The 26,960-nt window shown below is 52.7% G+C and overlaps 2 protein-coding genes across 5 annotated transcripts in view; one reads left to right on the top strand and one right to left on the bottom strand.

Moving 5' to 3' along the window:
• The window catches only part of XRCC1 (X-ray repair complementing defective repair in Chinese hamster cells 1), a 39,464-nt gene extending 26,774 nt beyond the window's left edge, over positions 1-12,690 (top strand). For 2 of the 3 annotated variants that reach the window (XM_011997697.1, XM_011997699.1), the window contains 14 exons: positions 1,590-1,748; positions 2,719-2,793; positions 2,890-3,001; positions 3,308-3,417; positions 3,491-3,602; positions 4,362-4,620; positions 4,944-5,060; positions 8,742-8,835; positions 8,992-9,124; positions 9,503-9,557; positions 9,655-9,794; positions 11,697-11,787; positions 12,246-12,321; positions 12,428-12,552. In XM_011997697.1, the coding sequence (XP_011853087.1) occupies positions 1,590-1,748; positions 2,719-2,793; positions 2,890-3,001; positions 3,308-3,417; positions 3,491-3,602; positions 4,362-4,620; positions 4,944-5,060; positions 8,742-8,835; positions 8,992-9,124; positions 9,503-9,557; positions 9,655-9,794; positions 11,697-11,787; positions 12,246-12,321; positions 12,428-12,541 (1,647 nt within the window). In that variant the 3' untranslated portion in view covers positions 12,542-12,552. Of the gene's footprint in view, positions 1-1,589; positions 1,749-2,718; positions 2,794-2,889; positions 3,002-3,307; positions 3,418-3,490; positions 3,603-4,361; positions 4,621-4,943; positions 5,061-8,741; positions 8,836-8,991; positions 9,125-9,502; positions 9,558-9,654; positions 9,795-11,696; positions 11,788-12,245; positions 12,322-12,427; positions 12,553-12,607 lie in introns of those variants that run through there. The other variant, XM_011997698.1, reaches the window with a different exon arrangement.
• Positions 12,691-20,720: 8,030 nt separating this feature from the next.
• On the bottom strand, positions 20,721-23,782 carry ZNF575 (zinc finger protein 575). Of its 2 annotated transcripts, none has more exons than XM_011997689.1 (4): positions 23,434-23,782; positions 23,068-23,169; positions 22,460-22,625; positions 20,721-21,938 (listed from the first exon to the last, which is right to left on the bottom strand). In XM_011997689.1, exons 3-4 carry the CDS (start codon positions 22,536-22,538, stop codon positions 21,280-21,282), a joined length of 738 nt encoding a protein of 245 aa, XP_011853079.1. In that variant the 5' UTR covers positions 22,539-22,625; positions 23,068-23,169; positions 23,434-23,782; the 3' UTR covers positions 20,721-21,279. The 2 variants fall into 2 exon arrangements, with proteins under 2 accessions (XP_011853079.1, XP_011853080.1); XM_011997690.1 differs by having other exon boundaries at positions 22,460-22,555.
• Between the last annotated feature and the right edge of the window lie 3,178 nt (positions 23,783-26,960).

Below are 26,960 nucleotides of genomic sequence, written 5' to 3'. Positions count from 1 at the left end.
CAGGATGGTCTCGATCTCCTGACCTCGTGATCCACCCGTCTCGGCCTCCCAAAGTGCTGAGATTACAGGCTTGAGCCACCGCGCCCGGCCTCCTGTTCATTTAACTAGTGTGGGCATTGCCTTTGGGGAGTCCTCAGTTCTGTGCAATGTGGTGAGGATCTCTGAGATGCCATTCTCCCTTGCTTGGAGCCTGGGTTTTCTCTCTTGTTCTCTTTCACCACCAAGTGCATAACCCTTAAAGATCAAGTTCTAGCTGGGTGTGGTGGCTTATGCGTGTAATTCCTTAGCTTTGGGAGGCTGAGGTGAGAGGATCGTTTGAGGCCAGGAGTTCAGGACCAGCCCGGGCAACATAGCAAGACCCTGCCTCTACAAAAAATAAAAAATTAGCCAGGTGTGGTGTTGTGCATCTCTCGATCCAGCTACTCAGAGGCCAAAGTGGGAGAATCACTTGAGCCCTGGAGGTCGAGGCTGCAGTGAGCTATGATCGTACCACTGCACTCTAGCCTGGGTGACAGAGAAAGACCCTGTTTCTTAAAAAAATAAAAATAATAAACAAAATCAAGTTTTTGCCACCTGAGATCAGCACCATGACAAACTACCAACATTAGTGCTGCCAGGTCAGACAGGGTCCTGCCAGGAGACTAAAACCACACCAGTTATTTTAACAGAGAATTTAGTAGAAAGAACCAGTAACTAGGTGTTACTGGAAGACTAAGATATGAAGGAGAAGCTTCATATCAGCAGGGAGTAGCTACCACTCCCAGGGTTGGGGGAACAAAAGAGAGGGGCAGGAATTGTTAAAACGTAGATGTTTGGAAACTTGGAGGTGGGGCCCCAGGAGCTGAAATTCAGATCATTTGAGGAGGGCTTTCTCCCCCAGCGGCTGCTGAGAGGGGCTGAACGAGGCTGTTTCTGGAGGTACCGGGACACTGCAAACTGGATACATCTGCTGCTGCAGGCAGGAACCACTGCAGAAGCTGAAGCTTAACTGGGGGTGATGCTCACAGGATCTGCAAATGCAGGAGGAGCAGGTCCCTCCTCCCTCCTGCAGCCTTGCAGCCTCTCTCTCTCGCTCCTCCTATTGGCAGAGCCTGGTCATGATCAGCTAGAGAAGCAGAAACGTGGTTTACCACAATCACTTAATACTTAGTGCAGCTCCTCTGACTCTTTGGATTCTGTTCTCTCATTTCCAGCCTCTAGTAATTCCCCTTGCCTTTCTGCTGACTCACCTGTACATTTCCAAAAGGTGTTTGAATATTGTTCCAGTTTACCAAGTATTCTCTGCTGGGAAAGTTCCTTAGACATGTAGCCTGCTGTATTGCCAGATATATGGAAGACTCCATGGGAGAATTTAGATAAGGGTCGCTCACATCTGGAGGATAAAAAGATCCCTGTGGGGCCTGTGTCAGGGCAGGACTGACTCAAGGCCCAGAAACAAAGGAAGGGTCTGGGGCCATCAAGGCCCAAGCTACATTCCAGTGGCTCCTAGTCCCCTACATGGGCCCTGTGCCCTCTTCCCCAGCCCCTAGAAGTTCTCATCTAAGCCAACCTGCCATGGTTCTCATTCACTGTGGTTTCTCCCACCCCAGGTCCTTCTGGTCACCTCATCTTTCATGTCCCCTTCTGAGAGCCGCAGTGGCTCAAACCCCAACCGCGTTCGCATGTTTGGACCTGACAAGCTGGTCCGGGCAGCCGCCGAGAAGCGCTGGGACCGGGTCAAAATTGTCTGTAGCCAGCCCTACAGCAAGGTACCCAGGGTGCAGAGTCCTTGGTCCTGGGCAAGGAGGGAAATAAGGGCCAATGTTGAGTCTGCTCAACATTGAGGGCCAATAGGGCGGGGAGGAGCAGACAGTTGGTGTCCCTTGGGATTATGGGGAGACTGGATCCCTGCGTTCCCCGAAATGGGTTTGGAATCTTTCCTGTAATGAGAAGTTTCATCTCCTGGAGGGAATCTAGGAAGGGTGAACTGTAGCATCTCAGAGGGCAATCGGAGGAGGGGAACTGACTTGTTAGGGAGGTGGCCTAGTAGAGTGGGCCTAGTAGTTAACATCAGGAGGTCTGGAGTCTGATTACTGAGTTCACATCCTGGCTATACCACTTTTTAGGTTTGTGATCTTGGGCAAGTGACTTACCTTCTCTGGGCCTCCATTTCCTGATCCTTATAGGGTTGCTGTAGGTTAGGGGATGCTAAAAGCTGTGGTAACAGTAAGACTGGAGTATGTGATGATGCCACACAATAAAGGTGTGCTTCTTGCCCAGGTAACTGTCCTGGGGAGTGTTTAGCCTGTCAGCTGGCTTCTCCTTATGAGGTCATGCAGGGACCCAGGCTTCTCCCATTTTCTGGCCCTGCATCCAGCTGGCAGAGGAGGAGAGAGCCTGGAACACTTCTGTGTTCTGGAAGTAGCACGCAGCACTCCCTCCCATTCCACAGGCAGGAGTTTGTGCATAGGGCAGTGGATTCGCTGGGACACCCAGTAGACTCTGCCAATTGCTCAAAGAGCTAACGTGTGAAAAGGGCTTGGAGCCAGACTCAGAGTTAGGGCTCAGTCACAGCAGCTAAATCCTATAATCGTCATCACCATCACCAGGGCCCCTCCTTCAACATGGGTGTTCATGAGAGGGAAAGAGCCAGGAAGGGGTTTCCCTGAGTGAAAGGGTCTTTGAGCCTGGCCTCTGTCCTTGGGCCAGACTCCCTGACTCCCACCCCTCCTTTCCCAGGACTCCCCCTTTGGCTTGAGTTTTGTACGGTTTCATAGCCCCCCAGACAAAGATGAGGCAGAGGCCCCGTCCCAGGTAAGCTGTACCCGTCGCTCCCCATGGCCTTCTCCCTGCCTCTCCACCCCCACCTGCCAGCAGCCCACCTATAACACTGAACTTGCGGGACCTTAGAAGGTGACAGTGACCAAGCTCGGCCAGTTCCGTGTGAAGGAGGAGGATGAGAGTGCCAACTCTTTGAGGCCGGGGGCTCTCTTCTTCAGCCGGATCAACAAGACATCCCCAGGTGAGCTCGGACAACCTGGGTCCTGAGTGAGTAGGGTTGAGACCTAGACTCGTGGGTTTGAGGGTAGAGGGGGCTGGGGCTCAGATTCCTGGGTCTGAGGGAGGAGGGTAGTGGAGTCCTGTATGGGGTCTCAGGGTGGAGGAAGGTGGGCCTGGCCTCTTGTGTCCTGAGGGATGAGGGGTCTGGGGGCCGGGACTCCTGGATCATGGGTGGGATTTGGGAACAGTACTCTGTGTCCCATAGATGGGAGTGAAAGGGTCTTGGGGCTCAGCCCTCTCATCCTGAATCCACTTTCTGCCTTCATAGTCACAGCCAGCGACCCAGCAGGACCCAGCTATGCAGCTGCTACCCTCCAGGCCTCTAGTGCTGCCTCCTCAGCCTCTCCAGTCTCCAGGGCCATAGGCAGCACCTCCAAGGTGAAATCATCAGACTTTGGTGGGGTGGAGGAGGAGAGAAGCTGGAGGCCTCAACCCATCCCCATCCCCTCAGCCCCAGGAGTCTCCCAAAGGGAAGAGGAAGTTGGATTTGAACCAAGAAGAAAAGAAGACCCCCAGCAAACCACCAGCCCAGCTGTCACCATCTGTTCCCAAGAGACCTAAATGTAAGCTAACTAGATCCCTTGTTCCCATAGGAGCCTGTGCTCCTGTGGCCTAGGGGAAGAGGGGCTGGAGTCTGCTGTCCTGAATCTGAGGGAGGAAGGGCTGGGGGCCTGGACCCCTGGGTCTGAGGGGGAGGGGCTGGGGGCCTGGATTCCTGAATCTGAGGGAGGAGGGACTGGGGCCTGGGCCCCTGGGTCTGAGGGAGGAGGGGTTGGGGGCCTGAACCGCTGGGTCTGAGGGAGGAGAGGTTGGGGGCCTGAACCCCTGGGTCTGAGGGAGGAGAGGTTGGGGCCTGGACCCCTGGGTCTGAGGGAGGAGGGGCTGGGGCCTGGGCCCCTGGGTCTGAGGGAGGAGGGGTTGGGGGGCCAGAACCCCTGCGTCTGAGGGAGGAGAGGTTGGGGCCTGGACCCCTGGGTCTGAGGAAGGAGGGGCTGGGGGCCTGGACCCCTGGGTCTGAGGAAGGAGGGGCTGGGGGCCTGGACCCCTGGGTCTGAGGGAGGAGGGGCTGGGGGCCTGGACCCCTGGGTCTGAGGGAGGAGAGGTTGGGGCCTGGACCCCTGGGTCTGAGGAAGGAGGGGCTGGGCCTGGGTCTGAGGGAGGAGGGGCTGGGGGCCTGGACCCCTGGGTCTGAGGGAGGAGGGGCTGGGGCCGGGATTTCTGGGTCTGAGGGAGGAGGGGCTGGGGCCTGGATTTCTGAGGGAGGAGGGCCTGGGGGTTGAGCCCCAGTGGTGGTAACTGAATCTACTCTTTGGCTTCTCCAGTACCAGCTCCCACTCGTACCCCAGCCGCAGTGCCAGTCCCTGCCCCAGCACAGGGGGCAGTGACAGGCAAGCCCCGAGGAGAAGGCACCGAGCCCAGACGACCCCGAGCTGGCCCAGAGGAGCTAGGAAAGATCCTTCAGGGTGTGGTAGTGGTGCTGAGTGGCTTCCAGAACCCATTCCGCTCTGAGCTGCGAGATAAGGCCCTAGAGCTTGGGGCCAAGTACCGGCCAGACTGGACCCAGGACAGCACGCATCTCATGTAGGCTAGCACCCCACTGTCTATGCCGCTATAGTTTCTCCCTCAGCTTCCTGTGTCTCCTCCACCTTGTGCTTTCTCTGTGTCCACTATGCTGCATGCTTTCTCTCTCTCTCACTCGCTTTCTTTCTCGCTTGCACTCTGTAGCCTTTGTCTTCTCTCTGATTTTTGCATCTCTCCCTTGGTCTCCAACCTCTTTTTATTTCTCCCACCTCGATCTCACGATCTCTCTCTCTCTCTCTGTCTCCCTCTGTCTCCACTGTCTCTCTCATTCCCCTTTGCCCCTATCACACCTAACTGACATCCTCACTTCTGCCCCCCACCAGCTGTGCCTTTGCCAACACCCCCAAGTACAGCCAGGTCCTAGGCCTGGGAGGCCGCATCGTGCGTAAGGAGTGGGTGCTGGACTGTCACCGCATGCGTCGGCGGCTGCCCTCCCGAAGGTGAGGCCACACACACACCAACCCTGCTCCTTATTCTGTGCTGGGCAATGCCAGGGATCTGGAGAGAAGTCAGACCGGAGCCTGCCAGCGGAAACACAGGTGGTCCCAGCCCAGAATCAACAGATTACTGAGAGGAGTGGGGCAGGGGCTGGGGTACTCCAGATGAGGGAAGGAGGACCTGCCTGGGAGGTCACAGGGCTCTGTGAAGCCTGCTTATCAGAAAAATCTGGAGGAGTAGTTTGTGCAAAGACTCAGGGGTGGTAGAACAAGTGCTGGGGTCCATATTCATTCATTCAAAGTGAGGCCCGGCGCAGTAGTTCACGCCTGTAATCCCAGCACTCTGGGAGCTGAGGCAGGTGGATCACTTGAGGTCAGGAGTTCGAGGACCAGCCTGGCCAACATGGTGAAACGCTGCCTCTACTAAAAATACAAAAATTAGCTGGGTGTGGTGGTGCATGCGTATAATCCCAGCTACTGGAAGGCTAAGGCAGGAGAATCGGTTGAACCCGGGAGCCAAAATCGTACCACTGCCCTCTAGCCTGGGGGACAAAGCGAGACTCCATCTCAACAAAAAAACCCTCAAAAACTAAAATGAGTCCCAGAAGCCTCTGCTTGGTGCCAGGCTGGACTGTGCAAGGCTGAGGATCCAGTCATTGAGCCCTGCCCTTGAAGGCTTCTCACTTTGATGAGGGATCAGAATTGTAACAGTGGAGTGGAAGCTCTGTGGGGTGGCCTGCAGAGAGCGAGGGGTCTTCAAGGTCCCAGGAGAGATTCTGCAGGCTGAACAGAGGCAGAGAACATGCTGGGCAGAGGAGACAAGGTCAGGGCAGCCTGTTGGCTGCCTGGAGGAGTTGTAGGTGAGGCTGAGCTTACGTGGGGGCAAGAAGTGGCAGGAAAAATGGGACTGGGGCAGTAGGAACCACAGAAGGCTTTGGACAGAGCACAGCAGGCTCAGATCTGAGGCCTGTGGATTGGAGGGGAGACTGGATTGTACTCTATGGCCTGAGTGTGTTCAGAAGTTAGCTGTACCTGGTGTATTTGAGAAATGATCTGCCTTGGGGGATAATGAGGCTGCGAGGTGGGTAGGCTCAGGTCAGAAGGGGCTTCTGGAGCCCGGCCTACACACTGGGCTCCATACAGCTTCACAGAACCCTCATCTGTTGTTCAGGAATCCAAACATCTCTAGAAGCTGAAAGTTCTTTTCTAGGTTCAGCACAAACTCATTTCGCTGCAGTCATCCTGAACTAATGTGAGGCTATTTGCGGACTTTTTTTTTTTATCCCCTTAAGTGTGTCATGGTCTTAACTACAGAAATATTAGTGGGTTTGATCATGGGGTGCTCCCCCATGCCCTACTGGGAGTTTATGTAACAATCTGTACGCCAGCCATTTGCCTCTCTGAAATCTGAAAGATTGAAAATTCTGAAGCCCATTCGGCTCCAGGGCCCTCCTCTGTGAGCAGAGGGGAATCACTGAAGGTTTGATGGCAGCAGAGGCGGGCTCTGTTGGGAGGGATGGACTGTCAAGGGGAGGCTGCAGGTAGGGACTCCTGAGTAGGCTGGGGCCTCAGGAACAGAAGAGGGGATGGGCTGGTGCTATATTTGGGGCAGAAGGAACCAGATATGCGTTATTATCTACCTGGGAGAGCTTAAGGAGGGCATGAAAGAAAAGGGAAAAAGACAGACAATGTTGGATTTGCAACTGGTCTTAACAAAAAGAATTCACAAAGCATTTTCTATTTTTAAAAATTCTGGCTTGTACTCATTTGTAAAATAAAAAAAAAAATTAACTATATGACACGGGCAACGTAGTGAGACCCCATCCCTACAAAACATTAAAAAAATTTTCCAGGTATGGTGGCACATACCTGTAGTCCTAGCTACTTGGGAGGCTGAAGTGGTAGGATCACTTGAGCCCAGGAGGTTGAGGCTGCAATGAGCCACGATTGCACCACTGCACTCTAGTCTAGGCAGCAAATCAAGACCTTATCTCAAAAATAAAAATTGGGCCGAGTGCGGTGGCTCACGCCTGTAATCCCAGCACTGTGGGAGGCCGAGGCGGGTGGATCGCTTGAGGTCAGGAGTTTGAGACCAGCCTGGCCAACATGGTAAAACCCCATCTGTACCAAAAAATACAAAAATTAGCTGGGCATGGTGGTGCACACCTGTAGCCCCAGCTACTCTGGAGGCTGAGGTGGGAGGATCCCTTGAACCTGGGAGGTGGGGGTTGAAGTGAGTCAGATCACGCCACTGCACTCCAGCCTGGGGACAGAGCGAGACTCTGTCTCAAAAAATAAGCCGACTATTGACTGTTAATGAACTACTACATTTTAAATTCTCTGAATCTCCTGTAAGGCACCATTTTATGAGTGTGACTTACCCAAACAGCATTTCACCAGCTTTAAAACAACCAAATTAAATGCAGAAGGGTCTTAACACGTATGTCTCAGAAAAATGGAACTAATACATTCATTTGCTTCTGCATACCTTCCTATGGCTTAGGGCAGATTAAATAATCTCTCTGTGCCTTAGTTTCCTCATCTGTAAAATGGGGCTAAAAATAGCACCTACCTCAGGATTCAGTGACTCAGTATTTGTCATGTGCTACCTGGCATGTAGGAAGTCCCATGTAAGTGTCAATCTGCTACTGTTGTTAGAGCTGGGAAAATTATTTTCCTGGAATGTTAGTGGCTTAAGGAACCATGATTGTAGTGTTGGGGTCTTTAAAACGTATTTGCTTTGAGATTTTCCCCTTAAATGGTGGGTATTTTCCTAATGAGAAACTGACTTTGATTCTCAAAGGGGAAAGTTCTGATTTTTCGTTCCTTTCTGAATTGAGACATTTCTTCCCGAAGAGGGAGGGGAATGCCGGGTGCAGTGGCTCATGCCTGTAACCCCAGCACTTTGGGAGGCTGAGGTGGGTGGATCACTCGAGGTCAGGAGTTCGAGACCATCCTGGCCAACGTGGTGAAACCCCGTATATACTTAAAAAACAAAACAAAAAACACAAAATTAGCCAGGCGTGGTGGCACATGCCCTGTTAACCCAGTTACTGGGGAGGCTGAGGCAGAAGAATCGTTTGAACCCCGGGAGGTGGAGGTTGCAGTGAGCCAAGATCACACCACTGCACTCTATCCTGGGTGACAGAGTGAGATCTTGTCTCAAAAAAAAAAAAAAAAAGGCTGGGAGTGGTGGCTCACGCCCAGCACTTTCAGAGGCTGAGGGGGGCGGATCACGAGGTCAGGAGATCGAGACCATCCTGGCCAACATGGTGAAACCCCGTCTCTACTAAAATATAAAAAGTTAGCCAGGTGTGGTGGTGTGTACCTATAATCCCAGCTGCTAGGGAGGCTGAGGCAGGGGAGTCGCTCAAACCTGGAGGCGGAGATTGCGGTGAGCCGAGATCAGACCACTACACTTCAGCCTGGTGATGGAATAGGACTCTGTCTCAAAAAAAAAAAAAAAAGAGGGAGGGGAAGAAAGGGGGTGCCCAGGTCTGCAGGGCAGGTGACTGGGCTGACTGGGTTCACTGGGGCCTTCCTGAGCTGGGAGGGAATGGGCTGGGAGCAAGACCATGAAGCCCACCAGAGTGAGTATTTAGTAAACACCAGTGGCTGTTGTCTCCTGAATGCCCTCCCCACTTCCCTTGGGCCTGTTTGTCTGAGGCCTGATTCCTCCCCTAGGTACCTCATGGCAGGGCCAGGCTCCAGCAGCGAGGAGGATGAGGCCTCTCACAGCGGCAGCAGTGGAGATGAAGCCCCCAAGCTTCCTCGAAAGGTCTGATGCCCCCTGTCCAGTGGGGGAGGGTGTAGTGGGAGGATGACATGGGTCTGCTGTGGCACCCCAAACTTCCCACTCCTGCCTCTTGCAGGTACCCCTGCATCATACCCACACTGTTCCTGCCCTCCTCACCCACCCACTCTCCCTCCTCAGCGCCCCCAGACCAAAACCAAACCCACTCAGGCAACGGGACCCAGCTTACCCCAGAAGCCCCCATCCCCTGAAGAGACCAAAGCAGCCTCACCAGTGCTCCAGGAAGATATAGACATTGAGGGGGAACAGTCAGGTCAGACTCTGAGGGAGGAGGAGCTGGGGCCTGGACTCCTGAGTCTGAGGGAGGAGGGTCTGGGGGCCTGGACTCCTGTGTCTGAGGGAGGAAGGGCTGAGTCCTGGACTCCTGGGTCTGAGGGAGGAGGGCCTGGGGCCTGGACTCCTGGGTCTGAGGGAGGAAGGGCTGGGTCCTGGACTCCTGGGTCTGAAGGAGGAGGGATTGGGGCCTGGACTCCTGGGTCTGAGGGAGGAGGGGGTAGGGGCCCAGATGACTGGATCTGGAGGGCAGTTTAGGCCGGGGGCATGAGATGCCTGGGTCTGTGCCACGCTGGGAGAGCTGCCAGTCTTCCTAGGAGATAAGGCAGCCTTGCACTGACTGAGCTTCTACTTGTAGAAGGACAGGACAACGGGGCGGAAGATTCTGGGGACACAGAGGATGAGCTGAGGAGGTAGGGCTGGGGCTGGGGGTTGGGGTGTCCCTGCTGGCCTTGGGTGTAGGGGAGGCTGCCCTGCATGCTCACTCTCTACTCCTCTTGGCACCCCCAGGGTGGCTGAGCAGAAGGAACACAGACCACCCCCTGGCCAGGAGGAGAACGGGGAAGACCCATATGCGGGCTCCACAGATGAGAACACGGACGATGAGGAACACCAGGAGCCACCTGATCTGTCAGTCCCTGAGCTCCCAGGTGGGAAATCCCCCCATCCCTCCTGAAGCAGCATTTTCCCTTCTCAGTTCTCAACTGGGACTTGCCCTGGCCAACCCTGGGGTCACTGCTGTCCCTGTGTCTTGCCTCCCCTCTCCTTCCTCAACCCACTCCCTGCCTCAGCACCTCCAGGTTCTGCTAGGCTTGTTCCCTTCCCTTCAGCATCCTCTCTGTGTCTTGCCTTTTTCTCCCCTCCAGATTTCTTGTTCTGACCACTCCCCTTGCAGCCATGTGCCAGGTGTGACCTCCTTTTTTTCACATCAGGGGTGAGGGCCCCACCCTCATGCTAGTGATTCACTTGCCCAGGTGCCGTTCTATTGGTCTGGGGTGAAGCCGGGCACACCAGGTGACAGGGGCACTGCTCTCTGTTAGGCCCTGGGTGGGCGCACACCAGTGTTGGCTTTAACATCAGCCATCAGTTAAAGCCAACACTCTGGACATGGATGCTGTCTGCACACATTGTGTGTGTGCATTTCCAGTGTAAAATAATAAGAATGGGCCGGGCGCGGTGGCTCAAGCCTGTAATCCCAGCACTTTGGGAGGCCGAGACGGGCGGATCACGAGGTCAGGAGATCGAGACCATCCTGGCTAACGCGGTGAAACCCCGTCTCTACTAAAAAATACAAAAAAACTAGCCGGGCGAGGTGGCGGGCGCCTGTAGTCCCAGCTACTCGGGAGGCTGAGGCAGGAGAATGGCGTGAACCCGGGAGGCGGAGCTTGCAGTGAGCTGAGATCCGGCCACTGCACTCCAGCCTGGGTGACAGAGCAAGACTCCGTCTCAAAAAAATAAAAAAAAATTAAAAAAAATAATAATAAGAACGAAAGAGAATGGGGAAACTCTGCAGGGAGTTGTGGGATGGGGGACAGGGAGGTAGAGCTTGTTTGAGAATGAAGGGAGCAGAGGAAAGGCAGCCAGGGGCTGTGCAGAGGTGTGGTTCGCGGACTTCCAGAAGAGCCGTTTCCAGCCAGTTTCTCTTGGGTGATGGGCAGGAAGATGCTTTGATTCTCCAAAGCCCCTAAAGTGGCATCAGCAAATTGATGGCCTAGAGAGTCACCTTAAAATGGAAAGGAGCAACCCCAAAGGTCAGAGCAAGAAAGGCACTGGTTGGAAAGGAGAGCAAAGGTGAAGAAGTGGCAGATACTGATGTTTCCAGCCTGGACTAAGCTCATTAAGTGGCTCCAGGCAGGCCAGGCATGGTGGCTCACCCCGTACTTTGAGAAGCCGAGGTGGGAGGATTGCTTGAGTCCAAGAGTTCAAGACCAGCCTGGGCAACATAGTGAGACGAGACCGCCCCTCCCCCTTACCCGTCTTTACAAAAAGTTTTAAAAATTAGCTGAGCATAGTGGTGTGCACCTGTAGTTCTGGCTACTCAGGAGGCTGAGGTGGGAGGATTGCTTGAGTCCAAGAGTAACATGTCAATACCCCATCTGTCTAAAAAAAGTTTAAAAATTAGCTGGGCGTGGTGGCACACACCTGCAATCCCAGCTACTGGGGAGGCTGAGATGGAAGAATCACTTGAGCCCAGGAGGCAGAGGTTGCAGTGAGGCAAGATCACACCACTGCACTCCAGCCTGGGCGACAGAGTGAGCCCTTGTCTTAAAAAGGAAAGAGAGAGAGAGATAAGTGGCTCCCGCCTGTCTGTCAGAAACAAATCGCAATAATAGTCATTGTATCTTATACTGTTAAAGCAAACCAACCAACCAACCTGCCTACCTCCCCAGAAGGCTCTGATGGGCCGCTGGGCAGGGGCCACTGCCCACCATCAATCCCTGCCCACATGTGGACAGCCCTCTCCTCAGCTGCTGGGTCAGCCTTGTCACTCCTGTCTGGTCCTGGGAACTCCTGGGGCCTCATGCTTACCTTAGCCCCCTTCTCTCCTGCAGATTTCTTCCAGGGGAAGCACTTCTTCCTTTACGGGGAGTTCCCTGGTGATGAGCGGCGGAAACTCATCCGATATGTCACCGCCTTCAATGGGTGAATCTCCAGGGACTGGGGTGGGGAAGGGGTGATGGGTCCAGGGGAGGGCTCAGGGACCTGCTGGGAGGGGTGGGGGTGTGGGAAAGAAGACCATCAGAAGGATGGAGAAGGGCCATGCCCAGCAGGTGAGCACAGGCCATGGAATCCGAATGCCAGCTTGCCCACCGCCGGCAGCCCAGGATACGTTGCTTGCCTCAGTTTCCTCTTCTCTACAGTGAGGATCCCTACCCCTACCCCTGCTTCTGAAAGGGCTGGCCTGAGGATTAGCCACTGTGGGAGCTCTGGTCATTGTAGCTATGGCAAGATGGATACATGGAAGAATGGAGTCACCACAGGCAGCCTAGGGGGGAATAGGTGGAGACAGTGTGAGGACAGCCATTGAGAGTGGCTGGGGAGTAGGATGTCAGTGCTGATTCCCTGATGTGCCTTCTACCTCTTTTCTTCTCTCCCACCAGGGAACTCGAGGACTATATGAGCGACCGGGTTCAGTTTGTGATCACGGCACAGGAATGGGATCCCAGCTTTGAGGAGGTGAGTACCAAAGAGGCAGAGAATGGGAGACCCTGGCACACCTTTGCATCTCCTCCATCCTCCCCTTGATGACACATTCCTGTATGGACTCCACCCCACCTTGCAGGCCTTGATGGATAACCCCTCCCTGGCATTTGTTCGTCCCCGATGGATCTACAGTTGCAACGAGAAACAGAAGTTACTTCCTCACCAGCTCTATGGAGTGGTGCCACAGGCCTGAAGTATGTGCTACACACACACATACACAGACACACACACACACACACACACGATGCATTTAATAAAGGCCTGAAGTATGTGCTACACACACACACACACACACACACACACACACACACACACGATGCATTTAATAAAGATCAGTTGATTTGGAGCAGCTGCCTATTCTCACCCAGGAGTCTCCCAAAATGCTAAGAGGCTCCGTGGGACCTGGGGAAGAATGCTGGGCACCTCCATCAGAGATCTAGTAGAAAAGGAACCCTTTGTCTCTTCTGCTTGGCTCCTTATCCTTGTGCTGGCAAGAGGCAGGGAACTGGGAATCTGACTCTCAGCACTGCCCCTCAACTTGTTCTGGCCCTGTGAGCCACACCTGTGTCTTGGCTGTCCCTTCGTGGCTGGAGGCCTCGGTACCCATGAGGCCCGTCTCTCTCCTGAAGCCTCAGCATCCCCAGGCCAGGGATAGTGCCTTTCCTCCAGGGTTTTCAGAAGTAGCTGTATAATGAATGTCACCACCGTGGTTTTACGTCACCTAATTTAGGAGGTAGAATGGGAGGAAAGGACATTTTAAGCAACCCACTCAAACCCTGGACCCCCTTCAAGGCTCCACCACGTTTAAGTGGGAATTGAGCTGATTGTGAGGGAATCAGGGCAGAGGATGGGATGGTGCTCTAGGCAGAGGCCACAGCATGGGTCAGGAGGTGGGAAGCAGCCTGAGGCAGGCAGAAGAACATTGCTGCCTTTGGTGAAGAGGCTTTGGGGGCAGATTTAGAAAGCCAGGCACAGTCCTTGCAGCTCTGCTGTCCAGTGTGATCACCACTGGGTACAGGTAGCTATTTAAAATAATTAAAATGAAATGAAATGAAATGTAAACTTCACTTCTGTAGTCACAGTGGCCATGCATTTCAGTTGCTCAGTGGCTACTGTATTGGGCCAGTGGCTACTGTATTGGGCAGCACAGAGAACATTTGCATCACTCTAGAAAGGTCTTTTGGACAGGGCTGGCCTGAAGGTCTGTGAACTCCAGGCTGAGAAGCCTGGACTTTAATCTGAAGGTGGGAAGGTTAGGAGGGGGTTTGAACAGGACAGAGGCCAGGGTCAGAGGTAGGTTTGAGATCTGACCTTTGGATAACCTTTTCTTGGACATTCCAAGCCCTTTCCCAACTTTTGCCTCATCAACCAAGGGTTACCAGTCTCACTCCTGTCTCTTTCTGATGAGGATGGTTTTATATTATTATTAGAGACAGAGTCTTGCTCTGTTCCCCAGGCTGAAGTGCAGTGGTGCAATCACTGCTTACTCAGCCTCGATCTCCTGGGCCCAAGCGATCTTCCTGCTTCCGCCTCCTGAGTAGGTGGGACTACAGGCGTGTACCACCACACCTGAGAAATTTTCTCTTTTTTGTAGAGATGGACTCTCACTATGTTGCCCAGGCTGGCCTCAAACTCCTGGCCTCAAGCAATCTTCCCGCCTTGGCCTCCTAAAGTGCTGGGATTACAGGTGTTGAGCCACCGCGCCCAGCTAAGCGTGGCTTTAGACTTCACGTTTACTCATTCATTTGCTCATTCACACTCCTACCGATAACTCACCATGTTAGTTTTGTACTACTGCTGTAACAAATTATCACAAACTCAGTGGCTTAAAACAATAGAAATTTATGATCTTATAGGTTTGGAGGTCTGAAGTGCAAAGTGGGTATCCTTGGGCTAAAAATCAAGGTAGGCAGGGCTGCGTTCCTTCTGGAGGTTTGAGGGGAGAATCTGCTTTCTTGTCTTTTCCAGCTTCTAGAAGCCGCCCACATTCCATTCCCCTTCTATATTCCAGGCCTGCAATGGCCTATTGAGTCCTTCTCATATCCCATCACCCTGACCTTGACTCTTCTGTTCCGTATTTCCACATGTAAAGATCTTTGTGATTGTAGACCAGGTGCAGTAGCTCACGCCTGTAATCCCAGCGCTTTGGGAGGCCGAGGCAGGCGGATCACCCAAGGTTGGGAGTTTGAGACCAGCCTGACCAACATGGAGAAACCCCATCTCTACTAAAAATACAAAATGAGTCAGGTGTGGTGGCAAATGCTTGTAATCCCAGCTTCTTGGGAGGCTGAGGCAGGAGAATCGCTTGAACTTGGGAGGCAGAGGTTGCAGTCTGCCAAGATCATGTTATTGCACTTAAGCCTGGGCAACAGGAGATCTTTGTGATTACATTAAGCCTGCCTAGATCATTTGGGATAATCTCCCTGTTTTTTGTTTTTGAGACTTAGTCTCTCTCTGTCGCCCAGGCTGGAGTACAGTGGCACATTCTCAGCTCACTGCAGCCTCCACCTCCTGAGTTCAAGCAGTTCTCTGCCTTAGCCTCCCGAGTAGCTGGGATTCCAGGCGCCTGCCACCATGCCCAGCTAATTTTTGTATTTTTAGTAGAGACGAGGTTTCACCATGTTGACCAGGTAGGTCTCGAACTCCTGACTTCAGGTGATCCACCTGCCTCAGCCATCCAAAGTGCTGTATTACAGGCATGAGCCACTGTGCCCAGCCAGGATGTGAACATCTTTGGGAGGCTATTACTCTGCCTACCACAGCCACCATGTGGGAGACACTGGGAAGACAGTATGAAAAGAACAGACAGTAGTCCCCAGTCTCATTGGCCTGACATTGTACAGGGCGACAGAGATGGTGCATGTGCAATGCAGCCTTGGACAGTGGGAAATGCTGTGAGAGCAAGGAAAACATAGCATCGTGAGTGACAGCAATGGTAAGGTCTTGGTAGTTTAGATAGGGTGATTGGGGATGGCCTCTCGGAGGACTTACAGGGACCTGGGAGAAGTAAGGAGTATCTGAGAGAGCCCTTCCAGGCAGAGGAAAAGCAAGTTCAAAGGCCCTGAGGCAGGAGCGCGCATTACGTGTTCAAGGAACAGCTGGGTGGGTGTCAGGCTATCAAGAGACCCAGGATCCACCTAGACTCAGGCACTGCCCTGTGGTTTGGTTGCCAATAAATCTCATCTTTCCTGGCCTCATTTCCCCCATCTGTGAAAGTAAGGTTGGATCAGATCAACGCCCTCTCAAATGAGTACGTGTCTTTGAAACTTTGCTGCTGGTGCGGTTGCTTTGGAGAAACTCTCCAGCTCACATATACAGCACAGCTCTCTGTATAAACGTGGATACAAGCAGCACTGCTGGGTTAGGAGGACAGAGTAGACCCCTTACCCCTCCCAGAACCTTCCCCGAAAGGTCTGAGTAGAGTACAGTACAGCAACCTGCTCAGTCCTAGCCCTTATGCTGGATACTTTGTTTTCTCCTACTTTTATTTTTTATTTATTTTTATTTTTTATTTTTATTTATTTTTTTGATACAGAGTTTCACTTTTTTGCCCAGGCTGGAGTGCAGTGGTGCAATCTTGCTCACCACAACCTCCGGCTCCCAGGTTCAAGCAATTCTCCTGCCTCAGCCTCCCAAGTAGCTGGGATTACAGTCATGCGCCACCACCCCGGCTAATTTTGTATTTTTAGTAGAGATGGGGTTTCTCCATGTTGATCAGGCTGGTCTTGAACTCCCGACCTCAGGTGATCCACCTGCCTCGGCCTCCCAAAGTGCTGGGATTACAGGCGTGAGCCACCGTGCCCGGCTCTCGTACTTTTAAGTTCAGAGGTACACGTGCAGGATGTGCAGTTTTGTTTCATAGGTAAATGTGTGCCGTGGTGGTTTGCTGCACAGATCATCCCATCACCTGGGTATTAAGCCCAGCATCCATTAGCTATACTTCCTGATGCTCTTCCTAGCCCCTCACCCCTACCCCCTGACAGGCCCCAGTGTGTGTTGTTTTTTTGTGAGATGGAGTCTCACTCTGTCACCTAGGCTGGAGTGCAGTGGCATGATCTTGGCTCACTGCAACCTCTGCCTCTTGGGTTCGAGGGATTCTCGTGCCTCAGCCTCCCGAGTAGCTGGGATTACAGGCGTTTGCCACCATGCCCAGCTAATTTTCGTATTTTTAGTAGAGAGGGGGTTTTGCCATGTTGGCCAGGCTGGTTTTGAACTCCTGACCTCAGGTGATCTGCCCGCCTCCACCTCCCAAAGTGCTGGGATTAGAGGCGTGAGGCACCATGCCCAGCTGTGTCCATGTGTTCTCATCATTCCGCTCCCACTTATAAGTGAGAACATGCAGTATTTGGTTTTCTGTTCCTGCGTTAGTTTGCTAAGGATAATGGCTTCCAGCTCCTTCCATGTCCCTGCAAAGGATGTGATCTCATTCCATTTTATGACTGCATGGTATTACCTGGTGTATATGTACCACATGTTCTTTATCTAGTCTATGGACACTTTCTACTTTCTCCTTCCTCCACAACTTTCAGATCTCAGCTCAAACATTATATCCTCAACAAGGCCTTTCCTAACCTCCACTGTATAATAGGATATGCCAGGTACACACTCTTAAAATACTACATCTCATCCATCCTAGTCATAACTTTACATTCATTTATGGTCACATTTACCTATCTTTTCTTTTTACTTTTTTTCTTTTTTTTTTTTTGAGACGGAGTCTTGCTTTGTCGCCCAGGCTGGAGTTCAGTGGTGCAATCTCAGCTCACTGCAAGCTTCACCTCGGGTTCATGCCATTCTCCTGCCTCAGCCTCCCAAGTAGCTGGGACTACAGGCGCCTGCCACCACGCCCGGCTAATTTTTTTTTTTTGTATTTTTTTAGTAGAGACAGGGTTTCACCGTGTTAGCCAGGATGGTCTCGATCTCCTGACCTCGTGATCTGCCCGTCTCGGCCTCCCAAAGTGCTGGGGGATTACAGGTGTGAGAGCCACCGCACCTGGCCTACCCATCTTTTCATCTATGATTTATACTCTTGTCTCTTAAGGATATTGTCTCTACTTCTGGAGTTACTAAGATAATTCTTATTTCCATGTAAATGTTTTTGAGTTTTTCTCTTCAAATTTAGATCTTAAACTCCCAGAAACGTATTTTTGCATATGGTGTGAGGTAGGGATCTGCAGTAGTTTCCCATTGTTGCTGTAACAAATTGCCATAAGCTTAGTGGCGTTAGACTACACAAGTTAATTTTATTATAGTTCTGGAGGTCAGTGGTCCAAAATCAGCCTCACTGGCCTAAAATCAAGTGTCAGCAGGGTTGCAATCCTTCTGGAGGCTCTAAGAAGGAATTTATTTCCTTGCCTTTTGTAGGCAAAATTCCTTGACTTGGGGTCTTCCATCACTCGAATATTTGCTTTTATGATCACCTCTCTCTGTCTCCTGCTTCCCTCTTTCCCATTATAAGGACCCTTGTGATTATATTGGGCCTATCTGAATAATCAGGATAACTTACCCATCTCAATCACATCTGCAGTGTCCCTTTTGCTACATGCCAGCTAACATACAGGTTCTGGGGATTCAAATGTGGATATCTTTGGGGGATCATTCTTCTATACAACAGGGGATTCAGCTTAATTTTTCCCCATGTCTCTTAGCCTTATTTACTGATTAGTCTGTCCATCCTTCACACATCCATGTCAGGTCACAACAAACTACAGCCCATAGGCAAAATCCAGCCTACTTAGAATTTTGGTAAATGTTTATTGGAACACAGCCATGCTCATTCATTTATGTATTGTAATGTGTGTGGCTGCTTTCCTGCTACAGTGGCAGAGTGGAATAGTTGTGGAAGACACTGTATGGCCTGCAGAACTTAAAAATGTAACAGATGCAGCTGGGCTCAGTGGCTCACGCCTGGAATCCCAGGACATTGAGAGGCCAAGACAGGAGGATCACTTGAGGCTAGGAGATTGAGGCCAGCCTGGGCAACATAGTGAGACCCCCATCTCTACAAAAAAATTAAAAAAAAATTTAGCTGGGGCCTGGGTGCAGTGGCTCACGTCTGTAATCCCAGCACTTTGGGAGGCCAAGGCAGGCGGACCACTTGAGGTCAGGAGTTCGAGACCAGCCTGGCCAACATGGCAAAACCCCATCTCTACTAGAAATACAAAAATTAACTGGGCATGGTGGCGCGCACCTGAAATCCCAGCTTCTCAGGAGGCTGAGGTAGGAGAATTGCTTGAGCCTGGGAGGCAGAGGTTGCAATGAGTGGTGATCATGCCACTGCACTCCAGCCTGGGCAACAGAGCAAGACTCTGTCTCAAAAATAAAAATAAATAAGCCAGGTGTGGTGGTGTGTGCCTGTAGTCCCAGCTACTTCTGAGGCTGAGGTAGGAGGATCACTTGTGTCCAGGAGTTCAGGGCAATGAGCTGTGATCGTGCCACTGCACTCCAGCCTGGGCAACAGAGCAAGAACCTGTCTCAAAAAAAAAAAAAAAAAAAAAAAAGATGCTCCTTGACTTACAATGGTGCTACATCCAGATGAACCCATCATAAAGTTGGAAAGTCCTGATTCAAACCATTGTAAGTCAGGTACCGTCTGTACTGTTTGGCCCTTTATAGAAAAGGTTGCCACTCCCAGATCTACAGGTCCAGTTTGTCATATGTCAGCATAAGCACAGGTCTGTTTCTGAGCTCTCAGTTGTCTTCCACTGACCTGTTTTCAAGCCAACACCACCAATTTCATTACTGCACAGCTTTGTAATAATTTTTGTATCTGGGTTGAGGGGGTGGGGAGCCAAGGCTCTCCTACTTGTTCTTCTAAATGGACTTGGGGCCAGGCATGGTGGCTCACACATGTAATCCTAGCACTTTGGAAGGCCAAAGTGGGAGGACTGCTTGAGTCCAGAAGTTCAGACTAGCCTGGGCAACATAGACCCTATCTCTACATACATACATACATAGATGAATGAATAACTTGGCTGCTGCTGGTTTTTTTTTTTTTTTTTTTTTTTGAGGCAGGGTCTCTGTCGCCCAGGCTGGAGTGCAGTGGTGCAACCTTGGCTCACTGCAACCTCTGCCTCCCGGGTTCAAGCGATTCTTGTACCTCAGCCTCCCCAAGTAGCTGGGATTACAGGTGCACGCCACCACACCCAGCTAGTTTTTATATTTTTAGTAGAGACGGAGTTTCATCATGCTGGCCAAGCTGGTTTCGAACTCCTGACTTCAAGTGATCCACCTGCCTTGGCCTCCCAAAGTGCTGGGATTACAGGTCTGAGCCACTCTGCGTGGCCTGCTGCTGCTGCTTTTTAAAATTAGTGTCCACTTTCCTCACTAGACAAGGTCTGTCTTCATTGCTGTGTCCCCAGCACCCCATGCAGGGCCCAGCACACAGGAGGTGCTTAATATTTGTGGAATGAAGAGTAGTCCCATGCTAGCTTGCTCATCTTTATTTTACAATGGGAGAAACAGGCTCTAAGAGGGGAACTGACTTTGCCTGAGGTGTTGCTTGCCCCTTACAAATGCCTTATAACCCACCCATTTTACAGCAAAGGCATCTGAGTCCAGAGAAGTGAGAGAGCTTGTCCAAGGCCTGGCAACTTGTAAGAAGTGGGTCAGGGATGGCTCTGAATCTTGGGATTTTTTTTCTTTTTCTTTTTGAGATGGGTCTTGCTGTGTCATCCAGACTGGAAGGCAGTGGCACGATCACAGGTCACGGCAGCCTTGACCTGCCAGCTCAAGTGATCCACCCACCTCAGCTTCCCAAGTAGCTGGGACTACAGGTACATGCCACCACACCCAGCTTTTGTTTTTTTGGTAGAGATGGGGTCTTGCTATGTTGTCCAGACTGCTCTTGGACTTCTGGCTCAAGCTATCCTTCCGCCTTGGCCTCTCAAAGTGCTGGGATTATAGGCGTGAGCCACCACACCCAACCTGAAGCTTGGGCTTTTGAATGTATTTTTTTTTTTTTTTTTTTTTTTTTGAGACGGAGTCTCGCTCTGTCGCCCAGGCTGGAGTGCAGTGGCCTGGATCTCAGCTCACTGCAAGCTCTGCCTCCCGGGTTCATGCCATTCTCCTGCCTCAGCCTCCCGAGTAGCTGGGACTACAGGCGCCCGCCACCTCGCCCGGCTTTTTTTTTTTGTATTTTTTTAGTAGAGACGGGGTTTCACTGTGTTAGCCAGGATGGTCTCGATCTCCTGACCTCGTGATCTGCCCGTCTCGGCCTCCCAAAGTGCTGGGATTACAGGCTTCAGCCACCGTGCCCGGCCTTGAATGTCTTTAAATGGTCAGTGGTATACCCTTTTATCACCAAGTGTATCTTGGAGATCTTTCCACATCCGTACATACAGCACTTTTTTTTTTTTCCTACGGCTACCTATTCCATTCCATGGCTATAATTCAATAGTCGGTCCTCTGTTCTTGGGCACTTGAGTTGCTTCCAGTCTTTGGCCACAACAGTCGCACTGTGGTGAACACCCTTATACACTATGCTTTTTTCACATACATGAGTTTATAGAATAAATTTCCACAAGTGGAAGAGTTGAGACAAGCATGTATTTTCAGTTTCTTAGATACAGTCATATGGCCAAAGTGGAGACACCAATTTAAACTTTTAACAACAGGAGAGCCTGTTTGCCCACAATCCTCATCAACCCACGATAGTAGCAGACTTTTTACCTTTGCCATGTAAGTGTGTGGGGAGAAGCAGAGCCAGGGCTGTCAAAGCACAGCTCCATGTCCATGGTTTGAGATCTCCCCAAAGCAGGGGAGCAAAGAGTTCCTCGGGCTTCTGAGTTCGAGCCCAGTATAAATGGCCAATCCCTTGCCTTGCCCTCTGCCAGCTATCTGGAAGAGGGAGCTGATACGGTCTGTTTTAGAAATCCCACCTCTTACTGGCGAGGGCTGGCGGCAGAGGGGGACAGTGAGCCAAGGGAGGGCTCAGTCTCTCTCCCCTTTGTGCTCCACCTGGTGGTGGCTGCGTTGATGAAGGAGCAGTAAGCGTCTCTGGCCAAAGGCCTGGCCGCAGCTGGAGCATCGGTGCCGGGCCGTCGCCTGGCTGCCGGGTGCGGTTGGGGGGTCGTGACATAGGCGATGGGCAGCCAGCTTGGAGGGAAATGAGAAAGCCTTGGGGCAATGCGGGCAAGGATAGGGGCGGGCATCGGTGGCGTGGTGCGTGTGGCGGTGGGCCGCCAGCTTGGAAGGGTAGCAGAAGGACTTGGGGCAGTCGGGGCACGGGTAGGGGCGGGTGGGTGCGTGGGTCCAGAGGTGAGCCGCCAGCTTGGAGCGGTGGCCAAAGGCCTTCGGGCAGTGTGGACACGGGTGCGGGCGGGCGCCGCTGTGCGTGAGGCGGTGGGCTGCCAGCTTGGAGGGGTAGGAGAAGGCCTTGGGGCAGTCTGGGCATGGGTGGGGTCGGGCGCCGCCGTGTGCTAAGCGGTGCGTGGCCAGCTTGGACGGGTACGAGAAGGCCTTGTCACAGTCGGGACAGCGGTGCGGGCGCTGGGGCGGGGGCCGCCGGCGAGGCCTGGGAGGCGCGCTCGCGGACGCGGTGGGCCCTGGAGCTGACTGGCTGGGCTTCTGCAGTGGGCCCTGGTGGGGAGCTGGGGGATAGGAGGGCTGGTGGGAGCCAGGAAACAGCCAACGCCCTGGGCCTAGGCCAGGCTCCGCCACGACTTTGATATTCGAGGGGCTCCTCCAAGTGTACCTGGGCACCTCAAGCATCATATTGAGACTCCCCAAATTGCATGTTTCTGCTCCCCCTCCCCCCAGGCGTCATTCTGAGGGACTCCAAAGGGTTACTTTCCTGGATCCCAAAGCTCCTAAGGCTTCCTCAAAGCTACCAACGTATCCGTTTCTAGTGTCTTCCCAGTGATCACCCTGACATCCCGCATGTCATCCCTGCCCCGTCCCTTCTGTAATTTCCTGAGCCCTAGCAAATGGTTACTGAGGCTCTCTCTGAGCCAAATGGGAGGATTTCCCAGAACGTGGCCATTTTTGGGGATCCCAGATAGTCATCACCCTGGGGCCCTCAAACTTTCACCCTGAGACTCCCCCAGAATGTGATTATCTTGGCCCCTATTCCTGGAGAATGCTCCCTACTCACAGGCGGGGCCACTCTCACCTTCTTTGGTTACCGGTTCCTTGCCAGTGGGACTAGGATCGGTGGCCCCGGCCGCGGACTCCGCGCCTCGCTCCAGCATCTTGCTGGCACAGGAACCTAGGGGCAGGGCGCGGGGTTGGGGGTGACGGCGGTGATTACCAGCCTGATGGGGATAGGGTTGGAGGGCCTAAAATGAGGGATCAGACTGTTTAGGAGCAAGGTCTGTAAGTATGGGATGCTAAGGCGAGGGCGGGCTTAGCGGTTGGGCGGAGCCTAAGAGCACAGTGAGCGGGGCTATGCAAATTCAAGCCAGAGGCAGTCCCTCCGCTGTCTAAACCCAGGGTTGAAGTGTTTGAGCAGAGTGGGCGGGGTCTCCACAACTAACTCAGCGACCGCCCTGAGCGCGGAGCGGGCGGGGCCTGTACGCAGAGTGGGCGGGACCTTCCCCACCAGACCCTGCAGTCCTGGAATGGGCGGAGCTGTACAAATAGGACCAAAGTCTGTTGTTCTGAAACTAGACCCAGGAGGCGGGGGCCTTCGAGCGGAGTGGGCAGGTCTTTCATCACCGTCCCAGGGGAGGGGCCTATGAGCACAGTGGGCGAGGCTTCACGTCGAAGACCTAGCTTTACCCGGCTTTTGACTTAGTTCATTGACGCCGCGTCAACTGCGTCCTTCTTGCCGTTAAATTTCATCCCTGGCTTGGATGGGGCCTTGGAGGATAGAGGGGGGACCTGGAGGAAGATACGTAAGGAACCTGGCATGTGTCGCGGTCCAGAGACCCCTAATTGACTTCTCCCTCAGAGTCCCAAGCGTAAAGGAGTCAATGCACCCTTCCGAATCAGACATTCAAGCATCGATGCACCCTCCCGAGGCTCAGGCACCAATGCACAGCCCCTCCAGAATCTAGGCGTCCGGACCACAACCGTTCTCCCTCGGGGTGATTCTGGCATTCAGCCTGCAAGCCAGTATCCGCGCCCGAACCCCTGCCCCCTCACCTGCAGGACGGCCCCTCCCCGGGGGCGGGGCTTCGGGCTCCTCCCGCCGCGGCCACGGCCGCAGCCGCTGCCGCTGCCGCTGCACTGCCCTCGGACCAGCGAAGCTGCACCGCCCAGCGCGCGTCCGGCGTCGGGGGAGGGCAGGGAAGGGAGCGCGCGCGAGCTGCTCGGCCCAACCTCATTTCCATCCCCTCCTCCCACGCTGGACCAAAGTGGGCGTCAGAAAGCATGCGCAGTGCCGGCTGGCAGAGGCTGCGCAGGGGGGAGACGGAATGGAAGGAAGGGCTGGGTGCGCCAGCTAGGCAGGCAAGTTCGTGAGCAAGCGCGAAGCTACCGGATCGACGGAAAGTGCACTGCCGGTGGCGGGGCCTACGGTGGCTGACTGGAGTCAAGCACGTGCAAGACTAACATGGACAAACTGCGCTTGGAAATCAATACATGCACCCCTCTTTTTAATGTCCTTCTTCTCTTCGAGAATTCCGCTGGGTTCCATCTCCAGAGGCAGTTTCAAGAGCTCGCTGCTAATTCCACCCTTCAAGGCGTTTGCAAAAAGTCTGACCATTTCTTCGAGAGAGGGCGGAGGCGGGACTCTGGGTTCAGAGACAGCCAGTGCCCAATAAAAGGCACGTTATTTGCATAGCGCCTAGGCACACCTCGCTCTTGGGTGATTCAAGATTCTCAGCCACGTCCCCATCTACCTTCCCCCTCGGAAGCCTGGGTGGTCCCGAGGTGCCCTGGCCCATGCTCGTGGTGCTAGGCCTGGGGTGGCATGTAGCTCGGCATTCTTCCCGAGCAGTGGCGGTGCACCTTCCTGCCTGGTGCAGGAAGGACCAGGAAATGCCCATAAAAGTCCTCTGCACGGGTGGGTCTCCAGTCCGATAACCCGCAAGGTCTGCGATCCCTGGGAGTTTGGCGGGGTTATTTGGACTGGAGCCACATTGCCTGGGTAACTGGTTTGGAATCCGGCTGTGCCAGTTTCTAGCTGTGTGACCCTTTCTAGCTCTCTTTCTAGGCCTGTTTCCTCATCTATAAAATGGAGCGTTGTTAGGATTAAATACGATATTCAATGGAAAGTGTTTAGAATAGAAAGTGCCTAGGCCGGGCTCCCTATCTCGTGCCTGTAATCCCAGCACTCGGGGAGGCAGAGGTAGGCGAATCACTTGAGCCCGGGAGTTCCAAACTAGACTGGGACCAGGCGCGGTGGCTCACTCCTGTAATCCCAACACTTTGGGAGGTGGAGGTGGACGGATCACTTGAGGTCAGGAGTTCAAGACTAGCCTGGCCAACATGGTGAAACCCCGTCTCTACTAAAAATACAAAAATTAGTCGGGCGTGGTGGCACACGCTTGTAATCTCAGCTACTCTGGAGGCTGAGGTAGGAGAATGGCTTGAACCTGGGAGGCAGAGGTTGCAGTGAGCCACGATCAAGCCACTGTAGTCCAGCCTGGGCAACAGAGTGAGACTCTGTCTCAAAAACAAACAAACAAACAAACAAAAAAACCAAAAACCCAAACAAAAATCCTAGCCAGGGAAACATAGCGAGACACCTTCCCATCTTTTAAAAAACAAAACAAAAACAAAAAACAACAAAAAAAAGCCTGGCTTAGTGGCAGCCTGTAGTCCTAGCTATTTCACTGGGATAGGGAGTGGGACTGACCCAGGAGTTCAAGTCTGCAATAAGCTATGATTGTGTTACTGCACTCCAGCCTGTGCAACAGAGCAATACTCCATATCTTTAAAAAAATTTTTTTAAAATAATTATTCACTCATGACTAGTGTTGTTTCATTTACCCCCCATCCACTCTTCCCAAATGATTCTGAAGCTAAATGTCAAACATCATATCTCATAAATATCTTTTTATTACACTTGATTTGCTTGACTCAAGATCTAAATGAGCTCCACACATTATATTAGTTTGAAGTGACTCTTCGTTCTCTCTTTTTTTTTGAGATGGAGTCTCACTCTGTCCCCCAGGCTGGAGTGCAGTGGCGCATTCTTGGCTCACTGCAACCTCTGCCTCCTGGGTTCAAGCAATTCTCCTGCCTCAGCCTCCCAAGTAGCTGGGATTACAGGTGCTCACCACAACACCCAGCTAATGTTTGTATTTTTAGTAGAGACAGGGTTTCACCATGTTGGCCAGGCTGGTCTGGAACTCCTGACCTCGTGACCCACCTGTCTCGGCCTCCCAAAGTGCTGGGATTAGAGGCGTGAGCCACTGCGCCCGCCTTTTTTTTTTTTTTTTAGTAGAGACAGGGTTTCACCGTGTTAGCCAGGATGGTCTCGATCTCCTGATCTCGTGACCCACCTGTCTCGGCCTCCCAAAGTGCTGGGATTAGAGGCGTGAGCCACTGCGCCCGCCTTTTTTTTTTTTTTTTTTGGATGGAGTCTCGCTCTGTCGCCCAGGCTGGCGTGCAGTGGCAAGATCTCGGCTCACTGCAACCTCCACCTCCCAGGTTCAAGTAATTCTCCTGCTTCAGCCTCCTGAGTAGCTGGGATTACAGGCACCCACCACCATGCCCGGCTAATTTTTTTTGTATTTTTAGTAAAGATGGGGTTTCACCACATAGGCCAATCTGGTCTCAAACTCCTGACCTCAGGTGATCCGCCCACTTCGGCCTCCCACAGTGCTGGAATTACAGGTGTGAGCCACCGTGCCCAGCCTCTAGGGCCACAGCTATTTTCAAGAACCATGATTTTAAGGAGGCAGAGTAGAAGCCAGAAGACCAGTGAGGGTATTGTTATATATTAATTACAGTATTAATTGCTAGCACTTATACACTGGAAGCTGTCCTTATGTGGTTAACTTATTTAATCCCCATAGCAATGTTTTAAGAGGAGACGCTACTATCATCCTTGTACAGAGGAGGAAAATGAGGTTTGGAGGGGAAGGTCATCCCAGCCAGGAAGTAGCAGAGCTAGGATTTGAATCCCTCAGCCTGGCCCTGCAGTCTGGGCAATTTGCGTTTATGCTTTGCTGCACATTGAATGGGGCAGAGGGTGTGCTGATGGAAAAGTGGCCAAGTTAAGATAGGTTAAATCTGGCTGGGCACGGTGGCTCACCTCTGTAATCCCAGCACTTTGGTAGGCTGAGGTGGGTGGATTACTTGGGGTCAGGAGTTCCAGACCAGCCTGGCCAACATGGCGAAACCCCATCTCTACGAAAAATACACAAATTAGCTGGGTGTGGTGGCATGCACCTGTAGTCCCAGCTACTTGGGAGGCTGGGGCAGGAGAGTCTCTCGAACCTAGGAGGCAGAGGTTGCAGTGAGCTGAGATTGCACCACCGCACTCTGGCCTGGGCGACAGAGCAAGACTCCGTCTCAAAAACAAACAAACAAAAGAAAACCAGGTTAACTCAGCAGGGCCTGGAAGTGGGTGGAGGTGGCAAAGGTAGGAAGTCAAGGATAGTGACAAAATAATGATGGGCAGGCCGGGCGCGGTGGCTCAAGCCTGTAATCCCAGCACTTTGGGAGGCCGAGACGGGCGGATCACGAGGTCAAGAGATCGAGACCATCCTGGCTAACAC

The sequence above is a fragment of the Mandrillus leucophaeus genome, unplaced genomic scaffold (genome assembly GCF_000951045.1).
Source record: "Mandrillus leucophaeus isolate KB7577 unplaced genomic scaffold, Mleu.le_1.0 Scaffold546, whole genome shotgun sequence".
In the NCBI taxonomy this organism is placed as follows: Eukaryota; Metazoa; Chordata; class Mammalia; order Primates; family Cercopithecidae; genus Mandrillus; species Mandrillus leucophaeus.
This window is presented reverse-complemented; position numbering and strand designations above follow the sequence as displayed.